General features: G+C 46.2%; 1 protein-coding gene and 1 pseudogene across 1 annotated transcript; both read left to right on the top strand.

The window, feature by feature from the left end:
- The first annotated feature begins 742 nt into the window (after positions 1 to 742).
- On the top strand, positions 743 to 16231 carry LOC144739001 (tRNA (32-2'-O)-methyltransferase regulator THADA-like; annotated as a pseudogene).
- Positions 16232 to 18598: 2367 nt separating this feature from the next.
- On the top strand, positions 18599 to 22423 carry LOC144739004 (phosphoinositide-3-kinase-interacting protein 1-like). Its single transcript, XM_078622015.1, has 6 exons — positions 18599 to 18710; positions 18841 to 18951; positions 19148 to 19264; positions 20649 to 20834; positions 21012 to 21090; positions 22207 to 22423. The coding sequence occupies exons 1-6, from the start codon at positions 18599 to 18601 to the stop codon at positions 22421 to 22423; spliced, it is 822 nt and encodes a 273-aa protein (XP_078478141.1).
- The last annotated feature ends 589 nt before the right edge of the window (positions 22424 to 23012 follow it).

The raw sequence follows: 23012 nt of genomic DNA, 5'->3' as shown, positions 1-23012 counted from the left end.
TGTCATTAGCGACCTTAGTCTAACGTTAACTGTGATATTAAGGCCTTACCGACAATGTTTTGGGCTTCAGTCAAGGAGGCGAGCAGCACAAGACATATGAAATGTGAATTTGACGAGGGGAAAAAAACACCGACCACGTTAGGCATTGTTCTTTCGAGGTGAAGAGGTCGACATACTAACAGCTAACTATCCGCGATGTCTTGGCAACGCAGAAACAACCATCTTCCTCGGGGGACAAAAACTACACAGATACAATGAAACCAGGTGACAGCACGTGCAGCCACTTGAGTACTGGGAATCACAATCCGTTCAATTCCTTACACTGGTTCTAAATGCGCAGTGAAAGAAACTAATACTGAATACTAATACTGAAATTTGTAATCTCAAATTAATCACATGGTATTTCTGATTATCTATATCTACATCGATGTTAATAGGTCAGACATAAGGCTAGGGAATCTGACCTCTTTAATTTTCTCTCACACCTCCCATCCAGTGTTTAAGCCACCTTGTTTATGCGTTCACCACATACTGATTATTTCCTGATTATTCTTAAATTTGTTGCAGGTCCAGTCATGATCGGCACAGTGTATGTCCTCCCAGGGGGCAGCACATCACCGTTCCGCTCAGACCACCGCCGTTAATCAGCAGTAGAGTTAAACGTCACGTGTCACATGCGAGCACATTGCCCAGTGTCCACTCTAAGACCAGCGAAGAACTGCACAGTGGTGGTACCGCCACAATGTTGTCATTTGAGGATCTCATAAAAAAACTCCAAGACTGTGCGCTTAAAGACGAGCACACACGAGAAGATGTGGACCAAAAACTTCTGCTCTTTGTTGATAAACTATCTGAAACCTCCAGGTTTGTAGTTAGCTCTCAGCATCAGTTACACCTTGTCCTGCAAACAGTATTTGTTCCTTTGACTTGATCTCTGGTCCTGTTATTATATTCTGAAGACCGGACACTGAATAATTGTCGACATGACAGGAGCAGCCTAAAACGATGCAAGGAGCGCTGTTTGGAGGAGGCTGCCCAGCTGCTGAGGACATTGTCAGATGTGGAGGACCATCATCTCCAGCTTCTGGTCAGGCTCCTCATATGTCTCCAGCTGGAGATGGTCAGCATCTCCACGGCTTGTCGGAAAGTGGACAAGGTCAGCTCAACAGAACTTTTCATCATTCTCTAGCATCTGTATTGTAAATGCCATCTCATTGTAGTTATCGTTGCAGATGCTGCAACATCTGGCAACGATGGACCACCAACTGGTTTATCGAGAAACCCACATCTGTTTGTACTCCACAGTTCACACTGAGCAGGTACAGAACATTCGTCTCATGCTCTTCACCTAAAGACACAGCAGATAATTTATTTATTGTCTGTTTTAGATGTTATCGTTTGAGGACCTACAGCGAGGTTAGTGTCGACTGAAGATGTCAACCATGCATTTGTTGAACTTGGTTACACACACACTTATTATGTTCATGGCTCAGCTTGTATGTTCCTGGAAGACAGCAACGTTGGTCGAGAAGTGTGGCGAGACATAATGGTCGTCCTTTGTGTGTAAAGTATCGGAGTTGTTCCCTCACCTGCTGCGACAACAGTCCCTGCGTGATGGACCGCTGTGCTACCTTGCTGTTAAGGTGTGTGTACTTCTGGGAATTGATTTGTTTTGACGTATTTCAGTCTAATGACAACTGTAATGACTGTTCATGTCCAGCTGTGTGCTTCACAACTCATGCATCCATTAAAGACTTGTCGTGGGATCCTGTAACTGATCAGAGACCTATAATATCTGCAGGTGTGTCTCCAAATATTTCAGCTCTTGTCCGCTGATGTTTCTCCGTCAGTGTGGGACAAGGAGAAGAAAAGTCCAGCATTGCAGAAGATCCTGCAGGCTCTAATGGACATCATCCTTGGACAGGTGTTTTATTATTTTGCGAGTCCAGTGACTCATTGAAACCACAAATATGTTTGTTAGTAATGTTTGTGTTGCAGAGCTGCACCAGGGACACTCGTCTCTTGGCCGGCACTGCTGTGGCCATGTTGATTGACGCAGCACCAGAGAGCAGAGCTGGAGGAGCCGCTGCCTGGAGTCTGCTGCAGGTCTGTCATGCAGGTATGTGACCGCCACTGCTGTTGGAGAGAAAATGGTCAAACCTTCCCTTCCAATGCAACTTTATATGTAGAGCACTTTAAAAGCAACCACAGCTGATAGTGCTGCCCATCAAGCATACAATAATCATAAAACAGAATAAAGTCAAACAAATAAAAACAGATACAACATAAAATGAAAACCACAAAAATAACTGATAAAGAACTCAGAGAGCGCAGACCTCGGCCAAGCAGCCCATTTCCACCCAATATTAATGTCCTACATTAATTTAATCTACTCTAATAAATTCATTGATCATCAACACATCATTTAGTCATTAATAGTCAAATGGGTATTAAAAAACAGTTAGTAAAGTTGTTACACAAATCATGAACTCTCTTTGTATAGCTGTGACTGAATAATATAATAATGTGTGTGAATTACTCTGTATTGGCATATATATATGTAGGTACCATATACCAGGGAACCACTGTAACCCCACCCCAACAGAACTGTCTCTAAGTGGTTGAAATAATAAAAAAACATGTTTCACAAATCGTGAACTCTGAGTGTGTCATTTTCTTTTTTATTTCAGTCGTAAAACAAAAAACAAACCTCTGTGGGGTTCAAAGTCAAGCTGTAAAAGTTGGTTTTAAGATGTGTTTTGTCCTCCAACATTCCAGTGCATCTGCCAGCTGTTGACAGTTGTTCCTGCTGTTTCTCAGAACCCTGGCCGCTGACTGTCGGTGCTCTCCAGGTGTGGTGCAGCCCCACAGGGGAGGACGGGGAGGAGCGGCTGGCTGTGAGCAGGGGCCTGCTGACCTGCTGCCGACCCAACATTTTTGCTCACGTCACGTGTGGATGCCCCAGAAGTACATATTTGACACAAAGAACAAAGAGATTCACTGTTGATGTGGTTGTCCTCGTCACCGTAGCGTCATGTCTGTCTTTGCAGTGCTGCATCTTGCTGGATGGTTTGTTTCCTCTGATATCTGCTCAGTGTGAGGAGAAGTTGGACAGCCATTACTTTGCCTTTGAAGGTGTGTAATGTATTCTTGTCAGTGTCAGGTGTTCAAAGCAGTCTGCTTAGATGTGACATGATGTTACAGTTTTGACGCTCTGGCTGAAGAAGGTCAAAGAATGCGTGGCTGAAATCTGGAGGATGACTGGTGTTCGTCTTCTGTCTGACAATAGCAGCCTGCTGCAACAACTCATTCACATCATCTGGACCAATGCTGAGAACCCGGTGAGTGCATGTCTTCTTTGGTGCTTTTATGAGTGAGTAATGCTGTTTGTTTCTGAGCAGCTGAAAAAAGCGATCATCTGTCTAAGTTCTGTGATATTTTTTTCATTTTTGTGTTGGAAACCATTTGCCAGTCGGAAAAAATGAGAAATATCATTCACGTTTTTCAATAATGATTGATTTCTGTCAGTTTTGAAAATAGAATCGAAAACTCATTTCAGCATTAACAAACTCAGATTTTGACTGAACCTGCTCTGTGGAACGGACCACAGTCTGCACAGTAGATTGGCATGTTGGCATGTTGCCGCCTGACTCCATCACAACAATTCAACATTTATGGGTTTACTACTTCAGAACAGACACAAACAACATGTTAGAAAAACACTTGACTGAATGTTATATTTTTTGTTCATTGAAGTTTTTTTCATTCAGAACAAGTTGAGGGATCTGCTGACAGTGTGTGGGGGGGGGGGGGGGTTATTACATGTACTGCAAACAGGCGCTAGGAGGCGATTCAAGATCATTTGGCTTGAATCCTAGTGAACAAGTCTTGTATGACTGTGGTGAAACAGGATCATTTGTAGTGATTGTTGTTGTAGTTTTGATTCTGGCCACGCCTTCAGTTTAGTTTGGTGAGGTTTAAGTTCTGTCATGGTATTCTCTTGTGGCCAATATATGTTCTACAACAACAGACATTGAGAAGAAAAACATCTTTTTTTCAGGTGTCTTCACCTTTTTTTCTGCCTAAGTCATAAATGAATACAAAAAGATGTATATTGGCTCTCAGGACAAAAGCATTTACTTCTAGCTCGATGACGTGGTGGAGCTGACATTTCCTGTATCAAACTGAGGAATTCTTCTCGGATCATCTGTTGAAAGAGTGGAAGGGCGTGTCAGAGTTTGTGCACAGCGCCTTCTGTCTGCTTCTTGACCTCTACAACATGGACTGCGCGATGTTTGGCGACTCACAGAAGACTCTTTATTTCATCTTGTTGGCAACGAGTCATCAAACTCCCGTGGGGAAGCCAAAGCCAAGTATCATCACCTTTGTGCTCTGCTCCCGTATCTGGGCACTGACGTGGTGAGGAATAATGGTCGTCATGGCGTCCATAGTGTTTTATTGTGTTATGTCATTAAACGTGTTATTCTTTTTAACACTCAGGTGATGAATCAACATGCTGAAATACCTAATCATCTCCTAAAGTGCCTGTCGAGCAACCACATGTCGCCTTGTGGATCAGAGCTCTACAAGCGTCTGATCCAGCAGCAGAGGCGAGAGCTCTGTGAAAGTTCACAGGAGTCGGCCACTGTCACTGAACTGGATCTGGCCAATCGGTGGGCGGCGCGTTGGCGGCCTGTACTTCTTGAGGCGCTGACGTCTGATGTGACTCTTCTGCAGAGCAACAGCTCAACACACTTGTTACCCTGCACATTTCAGGTCTTCCCCTCTGCCGTGGAACCTCTGCTCGCCTCCCTGGGGCCTTTCACACCAGGCCACCTCCGTGCCTGGGCCTGTATCATCAGCTCTTACCGGGCTACGACTGGAGGTTCCCCCTGGGCTCTGCCGGGCCACTCCACCCTTCACACCCTTCAGTTGGCTTTAGGGTCTGCAGATGATAAAGTTCGACTTGCTGCTCTCAACCTGTTATGTTGCAGCCCGAAAACCAAAGACTCCCCAACTGTTCAGGAGATGTCAATCATGAGGACTTTTATTCCTCAGAACCTCAACTGCGAGTCCTCGCTTTTTCGCCAACATTTTCAGGCAGGGGTGAAAAGGTTCCTGGCTCGTATCAGAGATGGTTGCTTGGCACAAATCAAAGGACAAAAGGGCAGGAAAGGAGAGGCCACGCTCACGGGAGGTGCACCGGAGTTGCTGGACCAGGGGATAGGTAAGATGATGAGCTAAATATATAAAACATCTTCAGTGAAGATTGACCTCCAGCCAGTTCTTTGGTAAGATAACAAACCGATGTTCTTACCTGTGCAGGTTTTGTGGAATGGCTGAGTCAGCTCCCATTTTGCTATCTGGCACCAGGACACAGCTACCAGAGGAAGAAGACTGTCCTGCTGTTGCTGTCTGCAGTGCTGGAGACGTGCACAGACACCTGGAGGCCTGATAAAAAGAAGGGACAACCACCGGGTCAGTGTCCTGTGACTTGATATTTTGGATTTGAGTGTCTTTGTGTGTCGTCAGCTGACTGAGCTCCCTGATGTGCTATTTGCAGTGAACATGGGGTCTCTTATTCAATGTGCCAGGCTTCGAGGACACTGGGATTTCTTCTCCAGGACAAAACAGCTAGTTCTCATCAGCTGTTTAGAAGATTCTACAAATGAGGTGAATCTTACTTTACTTTAAATCAGTATCAGACTTTGGTATAATTTAGTTTGTGAAAACACACCACAAGAATCTGCTTTGGTTTGAAGGTGCCCTCTATATGAAGAACGAAAAGAGTACAAAATAAAAAGCTTAAAACACTCTGCACAGAGTTAAATAAAATAGAATAAAACTCAAGAAGCACTTGGAGAGTGCAGACCTCCGTCAGTCAGCTCATTTCCACCCTTATTGTGATTTTCACTCAGTATTTGATCTACTCTAATAAATTCATTGATCATCAAAACATGCCTTTGTCACTACAAATATCATTAACAACTTTGTTACATAAGGTATGCACTCTGAGCTCTATTTTTTCTTCTTCGTTTTCTTTTTTAATTTTAATAGTAGAACCAAAAACAAACCTCTGTGTCTGAATGGGCTCAAGCCCCCAGCCTTTGGGTGAACAGACAGACAAACTAACCACTGGTCTACAGAGACAGCTCACTGCTGCTGTTATTAGAGTTCTAGACACAGATGCTGAAAATGTCCCCATCTGACAATGAGTACGAATCCTTCAACAGATTCCTGGATCCCGGAGGTTTCTAGAACACGACCAACATTTAATCATCTGTTCATTGCCCCCATTATCAGCATTTACTGAACATTTACTGATTCAAATTGGTTTTAAGTTATTTTTAATTTATCTCTTTAAGTTATTTTGCTGAGAGACAAACAAACAAACAAACAGACTGACAACGCTGATAAGCGCAGGCAAAGACATAACCTCCTTGGCGGAGGTAATAAAATCCCAATCCAATTTCCCTCTTTAGATTCGGGGAGCTTTCAGCTGGGTTACTCGTAGGATTCTTCCCGTCCAGTTTCCCAGACGATGTTGCTGCGGTTGCTGCTGAGCCGACCAAGCGGCTCCTCTGCAGTCCTCGGGTTCAACAGGCTCAGATGGGGAGCGCTCATGATGAAGGTCCTTCTTCAGAAGTAAGTCTGACCCTACTTTAGATGTTACTAGAGTGACCAGTTGTCCTGCATTTCCCAGTACTTGCAGTACGTCCCTCAGTGTTATTGAACAAAGAAAAATAGCACAGGTGCCCTCCGTCCTCCAAGCCCTTCATACTACTACATCTGTGTGTCGTGCCAGTTTTTCCATATAACAGTGTTTTTCCTTGTTTACCTCAAGCGATAGCGGCTGAAAGTGAGCAGATCTTGTTACCGCAGTAAATGCGGCAAGGCGTTTTCTGCTCACAGATCACCTTCAGGATGGTTGCACAGAAATGTCACTCCGAGAGCTGGGATAGTCATGTGATGCAAACAGACCAGACCAGAACAGCCTTAGACGGTGCAGTGCAGCCAATGTACAGGTCAGAGAGAGAAGGTGGAAAGGTGCATTTAAATAAGATATGTTATTACATTTTTACTTGCATATTCTGACATGTGTTACGAGGAGCTGCAGGGCAGAATAGAAATGTTTAAATCAGACTGTGCATCAGTCACTCGTCGTCCCACACAAACACCTGGTGAGTTGGGATCTGGTCATAGATGTGACAGATGAGAGGTTGTTACTGTCTTTAAGAACGCAAGACCCGTCTGAGGACGGCAGACTGAGAAGTACCGTTACTCCTGGAGCTGGAAGCAACACCAGGGCCTCCAGCTTTGTTGGCGCCCTAGTGCAGGAGTTGGAGGAGCACTACCTCACAGCCAAGACTGATATGATGCTCGCTGCTAGAACCAAGCCCATACACGGTGGGTGTGTCCAGAGAACTTCAGGAATGATGAGGAAAGCCTGTGGACAGCTGTTTAAAGGCTGTCATGTATGGCGTTTCAGGTGTTTTGAGTGGCCTGCACCGATGTTTGCTGGAGGTAACCAGCAGCGTCTGCCACCTCCTCAGCCACACTCTGGTCACTCAGCTTCTGGGCCTGCTGGAAGATATTTCCCTGCTTCTGCTGCGTGTGTTGCATGGAGACCAGGACAGATGTGCTGCTGATTTGGGTAAATGAGTTTCCATCTGTGGAAACAAATGTGCAGTGGAAAAGTGAAATATTTCTTCAGTAGCCTGCTGTGTTCTGTCTTAGCTGCCCCCCCTTCTTTTTGTGATATGGGCAATGCCATCAGCTCCCTGGTAGCCCAGACATCTGGAGGAAACCCAGGGGATGCAGACGAGTGTGTTCTGTTGTCTGAAGAACACAGCCTTGTTCTCACCTGCTGCTGGGTGTCTCTCAAGGTACGGCAGAACTGCTGGTTTGCTTATGATCTGTTGTTGCTGATCGTTATTTGCATCTTTTCAATCAGGAAACAGGAATCTTCGTAGGTTCTCTGGTGGAGAGAATTCTCTCAGAATCCACATCCAGCACGTGGTTCCTGACTAAAGAAGACCTGACAAGAGCATCCAACATTTTCAGAAACATTCTTCTCAAATGTCGTCACTGGGTACGGTTTTGAAAAGAAAATCTGCATCAAGTCAGCTTTCATTCAGTGTCCTGATGAACATGCTTCTCTTCCCTAGGGGGCAGTAGAGGGATGCTGTGTGGGTTTCACCAAGTTCTGTGTTTCTCTACTGACCAGCACTGATCCCGAGCTCAGGGACATTCCAGCTCACATGCTAGAACAGGTGAGTTGCAAACATGTGCTTATTATTGATACTAATGAAGTATAAAGATGTGTGACACCTTTACACTTGTGTTCTTTCTCCAATCTCAGGGGTTGCAGGTTTTGCAGTCTCCTAGTTCTACGTCTGTCACCCGGCGGGCTGCAGGGTTGCCTATGCTCATCCTATGTATTGTATCAGCAGAGGAGGCCAGTAAATCCCGGCCACTGTTGGCCCGCAGCATGCAAACCATACTGGAGACGGCCAAGGCTCCTCTGCCCGAGAGCTGGGACCAGACCCTGGACCTCCCGCAGGTATGTGGACAGAACAGTGTTGTCAGGACTGCTTTTAGTATGTGCTTTTCGTTTTTCTATAAAGTTGCTTGCACAGATTGTTCGTTACGGGTTTTTGGGCTTTTCTAAAGTCTAGTTGCTTATTGAGCTTGTTTCCCTGTGAACTAGAGATGGGATTCATGGCTCTTTGAGAGGAGCTGGATCATGAGGAGCCATTCTTTTAAAAGAGCCATTCAAAAGACTGTCTCGTTGTTATATTGATTTATTTATTAGAACAGGAAAATATAAGTAAGACTAGAATAAACCTGGGCTACATAGGAGCTCAGTGTGGACTCACAGGGCACACAGACACACACACACACGTCACACAAAGGCAGTGTGGATAAAAAGAACGGCTCACAAACACAACCGCAACTCAAGGTGCTCACTCCAGCGTAGTGGGAATGGAGCGGGTGTAGTCTTCAGAGCTTCCACAGTCGACCGCACTGTCGTGTAGTAGATAGGCAGGCACTTACTTATTATTATTAGTCTCAGTTTCCTCTGGAATGTGAGTGAAACGCTTTGAGTCAGTGCGAGTATGTTCGGGCCTTTAGTTCTCATTGTTCATTTAAAAGTTCAAGATTTGACTCATTCATACTGTATATGTCACATCTCTCAGGTGGGGGGTGAATGGAAGATAGATTTTTCTTTCTGTAGTATTTTCTTTAAAACTTTAAAAGTTTGTGTAAAAGTTGTTTACGTTTACTGGGTTTACTGTTGCTTATGCAAACAAGACGTTCTGTCAACGGAACGTCAGGGGACACCCTGACCAATTAACCTCAGCATGCTTTTGGAGGTGGGAGGAAGATCGAGTACCCGGAGAGAGAACCCAGACAAACACAGGGAAAGGATGCAAACTCCACACAGAAAGATCCCATGCCAGGAATCCAACTGGGGACCTTGTAGCTATGAGGCGACAGCGCTAACCCCTCGAAAACACAGGCTCTTAGTCACACCCTCCTCTCCTTTACAGGTGTGTGCGGTTCACACTCTCCAGGCTCTGGTGCGCGGCTCCGGGTTGGGTGCAGCTGTGCTTCATTTCGCTCCCGCTGTGGCCATATTGTCTCTCGCCCTGCTCAGCTCCCCCTGCTGGGCCATGAGGAACGCTGCCCTGCAGCTTTACAGTACAACCCAGACCCGTTCACCATGTTACCAATAACACTATGAGGCTCTTCAATTCAAAGTACATTTGGTTTTGCAGGTTCTCTTTGCTCACGAATGCTTGGTCAGCGGCTCAGCAACGAAGAGCGCAGCATGTCCCCCCCGGCCTTCTTCTGCCACTACTCTGCACTGCAGCCCTTCCTCCTGGCAGAGCTCCGAGCGGCTGCACGGGACCTTCAGGCTCCAGCTGAGGAGGCCCGGCTACGCCTCCAGCCCTCACTGTACCCGATTCTCACGCTGTTGTCCCAACTCCAGCCCGGTGTCCAAGACTCAACTGAGTAACCTCTTTTTCTTACACATTACACATTAGATAGTTGGGATCATGTTAAAGGGATATTCTATGGATTTTCAATGTCAGTGTCATTAGAGGTCGTTAATGCTCGGTCTTTACTTTGGGTCAAGCTGACAAAAAGCAATGCTGAGTTTGTTTCGCTATCAAGTTGTTCCTCATGACCAGTGAAATGACATTTATGTGTATAAACATACAGGAGCGCCCACTTTTAAATGGAAGACTCTCTTTATGTCACGATTGTGATTGTGCATACCAAGAATTTGTCTCGACGTAAGGTGCCAGACATTTCACATAGAATAGAAATAAAATATTACGGATAAAAAAGTATTAATATTGCACGCCGTAAAAATAAATAATAATAAAAAAATACAATAATTATAGTGCATCATTTTGTTGTAAATTAGTGGACAATTTCATGCAGATGTTCATCTGTGTATTTTTATTTAGAATTTATCTTGACAAAGTGGTTTTCTCTCATTTTGTTCTGCCAGAATGTTGAAAGACTTCCTGGCTCCTTTGCTCCAGCTTTCTGCCAGCCCCATTTACAGTGTGAGGGTGATGGCGTCTAAGGCTTTGGTTGCCATGACTCCCCCTTCAGAATATGTGACTATCCTCGTCAAACTGACGGATCAGCTTGTGAATACACCGGAGCGATGCTCTCACAACCAGCTCCACGGGCAGCTGCTGCAGATCAAAGCAGTTGTAGATGGAACTCTGAACACGGACAGGTGAGACATTAAAGCAGAACCTGTTCTTTCCCATGCACTGGGACTCAAATTCACTGGCGGTTGTGTTCTATCCACAGCGCCCCTTTAGATGACCTGCGTGTGGTGCATCACAGGGTAGATGATTCACTGTGGCTCGCAACTAGAGCTCAACGCTGCCCCCTGGTGAGAGCAGCCTACCTGGCAGTGGTGGAATCTTTGAGACACTTCTGCAGTGGTGCCCACCTGTCCAAGCTCTGTGACATACTCTCATGTGAGCTTCAAACACAGCCGCAGGGGCTCCAGGTGCGTGACCCACATTTCTGAGAATCATGAGGAAAGTCAGGGAGCGTCACAAAGATCAGTGGCCAGAAGTGAACCAGGGATGGTGCAGTTCCATGAAGATTTATGTGTGTGTGTGTGTGTATATATACTATATATATACAGTATATGTGTCCTGCGACCAGTTCACACAAGTTTACCATGCTGTCGATGGTATTTAGTGCAAGCTGATGCATTCGCCCCACATTCTTTGTTTGTCACCTTGTTCCACAACACTCACTTCAGCCAGCTCAGGAGTGTCAAACATACGGCCCACGGCCAAACGTGGCCGTCCAGAGGGTCCGATCTGGCCCCTGGGATGAATTTGCAAAGAGTTACACAGAAAAAAACATCTGCCATGATTCAATAAAAGTAAGTGCTGTTCTTGTTCCAGTGTTTTAGTAACACTGACAGCCAGAGACAGATGATTTCTCTGCCTTCATAGGTCTCCTTTAGTTTTATCTGGTGAATCATTTCAGGTCTGGATCATTATGCATGATGTGGAAACAAAGTTGTGTGAATCATAAAATTAAATATGATATTTTTTAGTTCCAGATACCTGTTATAAATATTTTGTGCCTTTGTAGATCTACTGATACAGCACACACGTATAAATGATAAAGTGAAGCAGAATATTGCTGAAATCACACTTATTTTTCTTAAGAAATTTCATGTTGTCGATTGTTGTTTGTTAATTGTGAAGATTTTCACCATGTACTTATTTCCACTTAAACAATGGGAAACAAGTGGAGTTGTTGTTATATATAGTTTATGATCACTGGTCCAGCCACTGGAGATCTAATTAGGGTGAATATGACCCTGACTATCAGGAGTTTGACACACCTGTACTAGCTACTACTTCTCACCTTACCAACAAATTAGAGACGTCACCAAGTTCATCACGTGATGAAATTCATCACGTTTTGTCACGTTCATAGGTCGGTTTGTCTTCCTTTCATCAACGAGCCATCCAGTTCCTTTGTGCAGACGAGAGATGGGCTTGTCAAATCTGGGACAACTTCTCCACAGCCAGCTCCGACCTGAGGCTGGCCCTGGTGACATGGGTGGTGGGCGGGCGGGCCTCGCAGCACAGCAGCTCAACAGAGGTGATCCAGAGGGTGTTGCAGGTGAGACGTGGCCCGCCTCCTTAGGTGTGTTTAGAAAACAACTGTTTCAAAAAACCCGTTGAGCAACATTCGGTGCAGTGAAGTTCCTAGAGCGCAGTGTGACTTGTTTGAGTGAGTTCACACTCAGAAGTCTTTTACACATGTTATTTTACTCAGGTACAATGAAAATGTGTGTGTCTTTCTCAATACACACAATATAGGCCTAAAGGTTTATTAAAGAAGATGAAATACAAAAAAATAAGACAATACAAACAAGTATTATTTACAAGGTGTGATTCTGATAAACAGTGCATACATCAACAAGATGTCTTCCCTCTTCTTTGTGTTCGCTGAAAGTAGTTGTGATACATAGACACTGCAGGTGGGTTTGTTTGCCCTTCGGGTGGACTAGCAGACCTTGTTCTTCTCGTGTCAGATGAAACGTGAAGAGTAATAAGAACAGAACAGCTGGAAACAGGAACTTCACAGTTTACCTGGATATGTTAATAAATAGAACTATAGTCCAGTGGTACAAGTGGTACATGCAGGTTCTCACATTTGTCATGCAGTCAGCCTCAAAGTGAGGTCAGAAGAGAAGAGTTCAATCAGGATTTCCCTCCTTACTTGAACACTGGAGTGTATGTTGTTTTTTTGGTAAAAAGCTTCTCCATCCCCAGTCAAACCTGAGGGAGGCGCTGTTGAGTGACATTGAGGAGTACCGTAGGACCTACCTGGCAGCGCTGGTAGCAGTGATGTCTGGAGGAAGTGCTCCTCCACAGCTGCTGCAGGAGTCGTCCCTGTCAGAGTGTGTGGATCTGCTTTTGGGGGACCTGGAGGAGCAGCGCGGTGGCCCCGAGTTCCTGTCGCAGGCTCTGTATGCTGCCAGCCTCCTCCTTTCCCAGTGGTCAGACACCGTGCTCTCCTACAACACACTGCCCTTTCTGCTCTGTCCTTTAAGGCATTCTTCTTAGGTGCTCTTTCATGTTTTAGGGAAGGCAGCGATAAGAACCGCATGATCCACCGCTGGTGTGATGTCCTGGAAACGCAGCGGTGTCCAGAAGCAGCTGAGGTCCTCAGACTAGCCTCTGCTGATGCGCTGTGTGTGGCTGCAGTTCCTTTCATGAGCTGCAGAATGAGGGAACACAACAGCCGTTCAACCGTTGCAATCAGGTAGGGATTCATATGAAATAGTGTTTGTAAATAGTGCCTGTTTTAACAAGCCCCGACTTTCAGCCGAGGAAAGTGCTCAGAAATTTGTGCATTCAGGAGCGACTCTACTGTCACAGTCAGATTTGTCATATTGTATCTCTGCTGGTCACATCCTCTTCCCACCTGCTGCTGTATTGACTGTACACACACTCAGTGGACGTTCTCTGTCCGTCAGTCCCGTCGTACTTAGGCCAGATTAGAATGCTTATGTTGTATTGTATAGTGTAAACACAGTAAACACTGTAGATCGTCTAGGTTTACTTTGTGAATGTATAGTTATGTTAGAGATTAATATTGTTGATCTGTTATGTGACATGCTCTTATTACTGCTGCAATAAAGTAGTTTCCCCATTGTGGGATTAATAAAGTACTATTAGTTCTATTTCTTGACATCCTCCGTGGTTCACAGCCAGAGTCAGAGGGCCAATGAGAAAGGCGGAACGATCTGGAATTCATGGCGTTGATCTGTCACTGTATGTGATCGGTGGATTTGTTTCCCTGAAACTAACCAATGAGCATTCTGGAATCACTGAGAACCCGCCGACCCTGTCAGAGAGACGAGTCCGTCCACTGCGAGTCCCTCCCTGCGTCTGAGCTGGTACCTCACCAGTCAGAGGAGTTCACCCTGATGCCATGAAGCAGGTGAAATTGTTGCATGTCTCTCTTTTAGGTTGGTCAACAGCAGCCTTCACCTGCTGCAGGACCAAAGCCAGGCAGTGAGGAGGAGAGCCGCCAGTTTTACCTCCATGGTGCAACACGCCAGAGCTGGAAACCAGGGAAGTGTCTACCTGATTCAGGTCAACCAGGCCATTCCGTTTCTACTCGACCTGTTGCTGGAGGAGTGCTGGGATTTGCCAGGTGCTCTGGAGGTGCTGCTGTGTCATCTGCCTCAGCCTGACCTCAGATCTGTGCTAAGGGGGTCCTCAGACATGGGGTGTGTCTCATTTCAGCTACAATAATAAGGAATTTTTTTTTATTTAAAATTTAAAAAATCATTATCTCACTGTACGAGGCTCGCCGCCGCTCTTCTTACGCTACAGCTAAAACCCAGCGTATGTACGGTGTAGGGTCCGTGTCAAAGTGTTGTTTACGGCCGTAGGGGACGGCGTAGTTTGACGTCTCCAGCCTCTCCACAAATGTTACTACACGTTGCGGTTACGCAGACATCTGCAGATCACAACAACTGTGATTGGACTGTTTTGCGTCATGTGACTCCCCCAGCTCTCAGAGTGGGACGTCTGTGTCTGCAGAGAAAATAGAACTGTCCAAAAGGGACGCCGATCTTGTAGCTAACGTAGCTAACGCTTGATGTAAACAAAGAAAAACACAGATAACCAGGGGGAAACACAAAACAACCCGTTGGTCGAGGCAGAAGACATCCACAGGAAGACTTGGATCTGCCGAGGTTTCTGAGCCTGTACATTTTTCCCAGCTGAGAGCTGCTCATGTGAATGACGATGCAGTTTGCTGAGAGTCCCGAGTATAACCGGCGCTGTACAAATCCAGTGGGACTTGACTGGAGCTGGCTGATGAAGTCTTTCAAAGACATAGTTTAATCACTGTTCCTGTCCCGTTCAGGTGTGCCAGCCTGTATGAGCAGGACGACGCCAATGTGTTCATGGAGCCCTCGGTGATGTCGGCATATGTGCTGCCACACCTGCTGCAGATTGGCTGAGAAGCAGTCAGAGTCCTGTGTGCTGGCACGGACCCTGAGTGCATGGGCAGAGCAGAATGCTGCGTTGGTGCTACGCAGCCTGGCAGCGTTGGAAACAACTCCAGCCAGGTAACACATTGACTTGTCAGTTCCAGTATGTTAAGGCTGTGATGAGCCACGATGGCTTTTCTGATTTTCCTTTTCTTTTTATCTCACACTTTGAGACAGTTCCGTTGAGTGGGGTTTCAGTGGGTCCCTGGTCTGTGGTACATGTGGTACCTACAGTACATAGTCACACCTATATCATCTCCTCAGTTCATAACAAGTTGGTCTTATGTACTCACAGTACAGTCAAGTCCTATGACCCCCTCTCTCCCTCCCTGTCCTTATTGACTCTCACCAGTATCTGTTCATATCACACTATCTCTGTCATAGTTTGGTGGGGGGGATGTACTTTTCCATAACCTGAGGATAAGTCAGGCTTTCATGTCTTGACCATTATTTGTGGCATCTCTGTCTACAGAGCCTCCCCAGGCTCTGTTATTATATTACTACTGCTTTGTGTTTTACAATTGTTTTCTCTTCTCTTCTCTCAGGTGAGACTCTGACCGAGGCCTGGCTAGCTCTCCTCCTGGACCCGTGTTTCCACAGCACCCTGTGCGGCCTGTTCACCAGAGCTGCCTTCCTCCTGCGGCTGTTGAAAACATCTGTCGATTTGCCACACCTCTGTGACCCTTCCAGCCTGCAGAGGAGTGTGCAGGACGTTTGTCGTCTTCTCAGCGAGAAGGGTGTCCACTTTCCTTCTGCTCTAACAGCTGCTGTGGCTGGCGATGCGCCACTGTGACGTTATGGAGGAGCTATTCCTGTACGCTCAGTGAGCGATCAGTCCTGGGATGAAATGATCCGTGGATATTTCAGAAAGGAGGACGACACCTACATACCCACTGTGGAATGAGTAGTGCAGCTGATGCTGCAGTCCAGCTGAGGAGGTTATGTAAGAGGTGCAGACACGTCATCATACGACCTACACAGAGAGGAGCCGTCTGTTAGCCTCTTCTGTACACAACGCATCTCTTTTAACTGATTCTAATAAACCTTGTTGTCTCATGTCCAGAGTCTGTGTCCTGAGCTGTATGTCTGCCACATCTCACCCAGGATCTGGAGTCCCCAGCGGCTGGCTCGGTGCCCAGCAGCGGAGCATAGTGCATCTTTTAATGCTCCATTAGAGGCCTTCTGCCTGCATAAGTGTCCATTTTCTAACCGCATGATGGCTGGAGGTGATTGACTGGCTGGGATGGAGGTCTTACATCATCAGCTCGTCCTCTGCTGCTGTTTGAGAAGACTCCATTCTGAGTTTAGAGTGACCTGTTGTTCCGCATTTCCATTAGTTCTAAGACGTCCTGCAGATTGAGACACTGTTCGGCATTGTTATTGAACAAACAAGGAAAAACAGCACAGGGTGCCCTACGTCCTCCGAGTGTTTATACTTCTACGTCTGTCCGTCTGTGTCACTCTGCATCGCATCCCACCAGTGTTTTTTTTTCATTGTTTTCAAGTGATAGCAGCAGCATCTTCAGCTTTAGGTTGGTTGTATTTTCTCTAACCACAGTCTTGTCATGTTTATGCTCTTTGCCACACTCTCATTCATACAGTTCAGCCGAAGAGAGAATAGAAATGTTTGTTTAGGACTATGCATTAGTTCCAACATTGTCCCACATCTGGTGAGTGTGGGTCCGGTTTATCATCAAGAGAGAAAAGTGATTTTATGTGCCACCTCATTGAATACAACAAATACATGGTCCTGTTGTGCAGGGGTTCCATTTTGTTTGTGGGCATTGAGATTATTCACCCGTCAGACTCCTAATCACAACCTACTTACAATTTATATAATCCAGTTTCCAATGACACGTGTCAGAATGAAGATCTGCAGCTTCATCAGATGAAGGCACATCGCACAGCTTGTGTAGAACATGAACACTGAGATAAAGAGTGACGTACATTTGGTACAGAAACCTAAACTCAGCTCATCACCCCAGACGTTGACCCATGACGACACATTCAACCGGTGGTTCTGTACTAATTCTAAACATGAAAAGACAACAGCAAGACTTCAAGAACAAGTGAACTTTGCTCTACTTTTAGCAAACATGAGTGTGTGACTTTTATAGCTCGTCTGCATGTCTCCAAACAACGTACAGTAATACAGTGGGGGAAATAATATTCTGAATATGTAACTTTCAAAGAAATGATTGGTCTCAAATGTCAGTTTCATTTTAAGGGAGAGAGACAGAATATCAAACAGCAATACAGGAAGAACACATTACATAAAAGTTAAATTGCATGTCACTGAGGGAAACAAGTATCCCCAAGCAAAATATGACTAGTACTGGGTGTAGGAACGCTTGTTGGCAATGAAGTACAGTCGTAAGATGTTTCTTGTTTGAACACCTCGGATTTTATTTTGGTCTACACCTCTTCACAGAAACAGAAATGTATTTCTTATTTTCACATATTTTTGCAGATGATATACAGTAAATGACTGACTACTACTCAACCTCCAACTGTATTCAGCCCTGATACGTACGGAGAGAGAGAGAGGCTATCACCCCCGTCAGTGAGCGGCCCTGACACACACTGGTGTGCTACTCTAGTAATTGCCAGAAACCTGGGTAAGCATCTGTTTAGAACGTGAACACTGCCTGAGTCACGGGTTGGCTGACCCCCCCCCCCCCCCACACAAAACACACACACACCCCAACCCCCTCAGCCAATGAGCCAACAATGCCAAAGGGCCTCTTTGCTTTTACTATCCAGCTCTCTGCACACAGAGGCAAACACTGCTGGCAGCTGGCTTTTATCAGCCCCCAGTGAAGGTCAGCAGAAAAACAGGAGCGGAAGACGCCTTGGAAACAAAAGATTGGTTTTGGACAGAGGCCCCGGGGCACTTTGAGTGAGATAAGACTGCAGCGGGATGAGGATTAGAAACGGAAACCTGTGACTCAGGGGATTCAAATGGACATAAGCTATTTATAGATATATGTAATATATGCATCCACCATAAAAATGTAGTTCACATGCAGCTGACATGATTTAAGTAAAGTCAAAATCTTAGTACACATCTGGGCACACATTTGAATGGATGAAGGAATGAATGAATAAATGAATGAAAAATCTAAGGTAAGAAAACATACATCTGTTATTAGGACTGAACAGACTTGTTTCACTTTGCAGTCTGACTGTGTGTGTGTGCGTGTGTGTGTGTGTGTGTGTGTGTGTGTGTGTGTGTGTGTGTGTGTGTGTGTGTGTGTGTGTGTGTGTGTGTGTGTGTGAACCTGGTGAGGCTTTAGGACCTGGAGGTTTGTCAGCAGCTCCTCCTCCTCCTCCTCCTCCTCCTCCTCCACTGAAGGCTGTTTATGAGGAAAGCTGAGCTCCTGTGACAAAAACAAGGGCTGGGACCCAGGGAGAGGAGCAGTGTGTCTGATCCCTCAGCACAGGCTCTTCCTCCATTTTAGACACTTGTGTCGTTGCTTGTTGTTGTTGTTGTTGTTGTTGTTGCCCAGCCTCAGCAGAATGCCGTCAGCCTGCTCAGCTCCTCATCTCTGCAAAATGTTTCTGTCTTTGCACTTGGTTTTCCTGAGTGTGGTGTTTGTGGACAGCAGCACGACAACTGGAGATCAGATAGGTAACTCTCCGTCTGCATTTCAACTCAGCCTGATTCTGTCTCATTTGATGTAATCTCGTAATGATGTGGCCTCCTCATGTGTGGTTGCTGTTGTTTGTGCTCAGCTCACATGCTGTGTGTTCTTCTCCAGACTGCCTGAGCTCCAAAGGTGTGGAGTACAGAGGAAAACAACAGAGCTCGTTCACAGGGCTGACATGTCTGAACTGGAGCAACATCTCCAGAGATGTGGATCCACAGAAGGGTACGTTCCCCCTACGGACACATGCTGAGGATAGTGAACGAGGGGTGACTGGAGCAGACACATCTAGCTCAGGGATATCTACAGCGTGTATGTGACTTGTCTTGGCTCTGTGCTCACTGTGATGACGTTATGTGACAGGATTCATGAACGCAGCCTGTTCTCACATGGACACGCTGTCTTTGTCACTGTCCTGTAGGTGTTGGGGATCACAATTACTGCCGGAACCCAGACTCCTCTGAGATGCCTTGGTGCTACGTCACAGGTCCTGATGGGACGGTCCACAAACAGTTCTGCTCCATCGCCCCATGCAGAGGTACGTTTCTATGGCGATGTAAGATCGTGATATTTGTGCACACTGAGTTGTGGAGAATGGTTGGAAAACATCCCTGAAACGGCCCTGTCCTCTGAAAGCTGCTTTGTGAAGGTTTTCTAAATGAGTTCTCTGGATGTAAGGAGGTCACTTGGTTAAAGTGATGGACGTGCGGCCTTTCTTCCTTCGTGCCTCAAACGTCGCAGACGGAGGCTCAGAAAAACAAAGCCTTGCAGTCACATGTCTGAAAGTTCAGGAGAAGGGAAGGGAAGAGGGGAATGTACCACGCCTTCGAACAGAGCCCATTGGTTGGGAGGAACAGTCTCTCCTTGGAGACAGAAGCCAATTGGCGGCTACGATTTATGACTTCAGGCACTTTAACTCTAAGTTTGTAAACAAGTTGTAGCTGAGCAGCTGCGAGGCAGAATGAGACTTCCTGTCTCTTGATGAAGAGTCGAGGACGCAGAGCGTGTGACGCACTTACTTCCAAACGTGCTGGACCTGCCTCAAGCTGAGTACAACAGTTGTCTTCCCAGGTCCTGCAGATCCTGCTGATCTGCAGGACCTGGAAGCCACATGTGGCTGTGAACTGAGGGGGACGTTCATCTGAGGCTCCTCTACCGACTCACACGTTCTACAAGATGAACCTTTATTTAAAACTCAAGACATTTAACACACACACACACACACACACGCAGTCTGTTGTTCTTTACTCCCAACGTTATCTTACAGTTTAGTACAGACGACTTCGTCTGCCACAATGTCGAGCTTTTATTTTCTCTTTGTGAAAATGCTTTCAGTTTGTTTCTGTTGCGTACACGCTCTCTAAAAATATACAATAATATAAACCAGTGACTTAGAAATAACATACATAAAATAAACCTATTACTGAGTACAGACTTTAGAAGAGAAATGTGCAAAAATATTGAATAGTAGCAGGTATTGGGGACAAGATCAGTACCAATGTGCAAAAAAACCCAACTAACAGCAGCAGGTATGAAGAAGAGGCACTAGAGGTATTTAACAGTTTATAGTGCAATTGAAGAGTGAGTAAAAAAACTTCGTTCAGGTTGTGCAGGCGGTGTCCAGCCTGACGGCAAAGACCTGAGTGAATTAGTTTATATGGGATTTAATGTAAGTGTAGAATATAATAAGAACTGTGTGGACAATGTTGGCAGACAAACACAATCTGTCTTGTGAGAAAGAGATTCCCACAGAAGAATAATTTTCGTGACAACGACAACAGACAACAGAATTTGTGTCATCACACACATCTGTTCTGGATGTTGACACAGTTCTGCTTTTGCACTGGATGACTCAAGTAGTTGTGATTATCCTCCGTCACAGAAAAGGACTTTACTGACTTTGTTCTACTGTTTCTTCAGAGGAAATGTCCACCGTGGCAGCAAGGACAACTCCCTCAAGCCAACTGGAACTTCTCTCACCACGCCGAGTTTTCAGCAAGCGAGGTCCAGATCGTCTCGGGGTGACGCTGCTGCTGTGCAGCCGGTCATGGGAATCAGCCAGCGGGTACGCACTGGACCCCAGAAGAAGAAAGACCTCGGGACGCTGGGTAAAATACAGTTCTTTTCATCTGACAGACACAGATGAGACCAGAGCTCTATGGTTTTACCAGATAAACTATATAATAATCATTCATCATTCTTGTGTAGATCTGTTCTAGACACCCAAAGACGCTTTACAGTGGATAAGTTATTCCTTCACTGCACATTCATAACTATGTGTCCAGGTTACGTCATCGGCATCCTCATGATGGCCATCATAATCGTCCTCGGAGCAGGAATCACCGTCGGCTACTTCTACAAAAGGTCAGTACTTCAGTCACAACGCGATCGGACTAGAAACAGGAGCCTTCATCTGCCACCATGTCCAGCTGAATGCTTTCACTTTGTGTCTGCTGCGTACATGCTCACAGAATCAGCTCTGTACGCTGCCGCTGGCACTCTGAACTAAAAGCCTGAGATGCGCAGGAGGACTCGTTGGAACAACTTGCATGTCAGTGGTCTCTGGAGTTCGGGGCATCAGCTGTTCAGCGTCCACTCACATGCTGGCAGACATTTGGCATTCTTTTATCACCACACCCACAACAGAGCGTGGGGAATGAACACGGCAGCAAATACAAATTCTGCTGTCATGTTCAGGTAGTTCTGTTCCTCCTAGACATGGGCGGGGAGGAAGAGAAGGGGCCATGGGGCCGTTTCTTCACTAGGGGTTTGTGAGATCGACAGAGGATGAGTTGAGGAGATGGTGTAGCTGTCGTCACGATCTCTGACGGGTTCTAATTTCAGAGCGTGTAGGTGTGTATGTATGTACGTACCAGACGCCAGAGCTGGAACTGAGCTGGCTGAATAAACACCGACCATGAACGGGTGGGTTGGAGAGGTCTGTTTATTGCTATAGTTACGAAAATGGAAAAAATGGTGAATGAGTCATGTCAGCATCCCACAGATTTGCCGTCAGGTCTGATTAGCGGCGCCTGTCTGTTCTTTTCTATATTTAGAAGGTGATTATTAATGATCAGGAGAAGAACGTTATATCAGAGGCTTTATCACCTCCATCTTCTTCACACGACGTGCCAGCGCGTTCTTTGGAGTTCCTGTAACTGCCCACTCTCCTACCCACGGGCCTCTGTGATTGTTCTGGGAGCTGTAGGTGTAGCTATTGTCCAGGAGAGGATGATCCCTGGCACAGCATGTGCACACAATCTCTGGACCGGTGTTGTTGTATGTCTGTGTCTTGGCTGCAGGTCCCTAGAAAGCAGCACATGCTGCTTCCTGTCCCTGTAGCTTTGAAACGGAGGATTCTTGCCAGCTTGTCAGTCGCCTGTTCCCTTTCGCCATCTGTCCCTTATTTGCTTTGACCAGGCTCATGTTGCTCCACACGTTATCTATCGGATCCATAACCCCAGACTCTCCTGTGCACAGGGGGCGGGACCTGAAGAAGCAGCACGAGCAGCGAGTGTATGAGCGGGAGATGCAAAGGATCACTCTTCCCCTGTCCGCCTTCTCCAACCCCACCTGCGAGCTGGTCGACGAGAACACCATCGTAATCACCGCGGAGCACGACACGACCCCCGTCCAGGAGGGGCTGGAGGGGGGGGACCCTCTCATTGGCCAGCAAGCCGTCACTCCAGGCGCATGAGATAATGCGAGCCATCGTCCGTCGGGACTTGTTGTAACGGACCGCCCGTCTCCGTTTCTCCAGAGTCAACTGTTTTTAAAAGGGGAGGGGGACTGTTCCCTTTGTGTCCCTTTTTGTTTTCACTTTCACACTTACAAAGAGAGAACAGGAGTTTCAAGCGAACCAGAAGTCAGCGCAGTCTGCTTCATTTATATCTCACAGCTGCCCCACAAAAATCAAACCTAGTTACCAAAATCTTTGCAAACAGGAACAGGGGAATGTTTATAAGCTTTTTATGTTTATAAGCGTTGAAAGTGCTCAGGGAGACACATTTGTGTGAAGACGGGCATTGTGTTGGAAACTGCTGACACAGATGGGAGCGTCCAAAAATAGTCCTCCCCGGAGACGGGATGAGAAAAGCCTCAGCTGAAATCTGCCTTAGCATGATACTTCTGAATGTATTTCTTGATATTTTTCATTTCCTCTCTGACAATCCAATGCGTCAAAGCAGCATGCCAGGCATTGGATGGGCACGGAAGAGGACATGTCCTTTTTCTTCCACAGGTTAAGGAGTGACAGGAAATCCACAGAGTACTCTCGAAAAGGAAGA

This window comes from Lampetra planeri, unplaced genomic scaffold, assembly GCF_965212315.1.
Source record: "Lampetra planeri unplaced genomic scaffold, kcLamPlan1.2.h2 scaffold_1254, whole genome shotgun sequence".
In the NCBI taxonomy this organism is placed as follows: Eukaryota; Metazoa; Chordata; class Hyperoartia; order Petromyzontiformes; family Petromyzontidae; genus Lampetra; species Lampetra planeri.
Note: the sequence above shows the minus strand (reverse complement) of the source record. Positions and strands in the feature narration are given on the sequence as shown.

Excerpts from the sequence above, each read along its gene's own strand:
- LOC144739004 (XM_078622015.1), top strand. The coding sequence starts at position 18,599 with ATGCCGTCAGCCTGCTCAGCTCCTCATCTCTGCAAAATGTTTCTGTCT. Across the intron at positions 19,265-20,648 it reads CTCCATCGCCCCATGCAGAG|GAAATGTCCACCGTGGCAGC; the intron begins GTACGTTTCTAT and ends GTTTCTTCAGAG. Across the intron at positions 21,091-22,206 it reads GTCGGCTACTTCTACAAAAG|GGGGCGGGACCTGAAGAAGC; the intron begins GTCAGTACTTCA and ends TCCTGTGCACAG.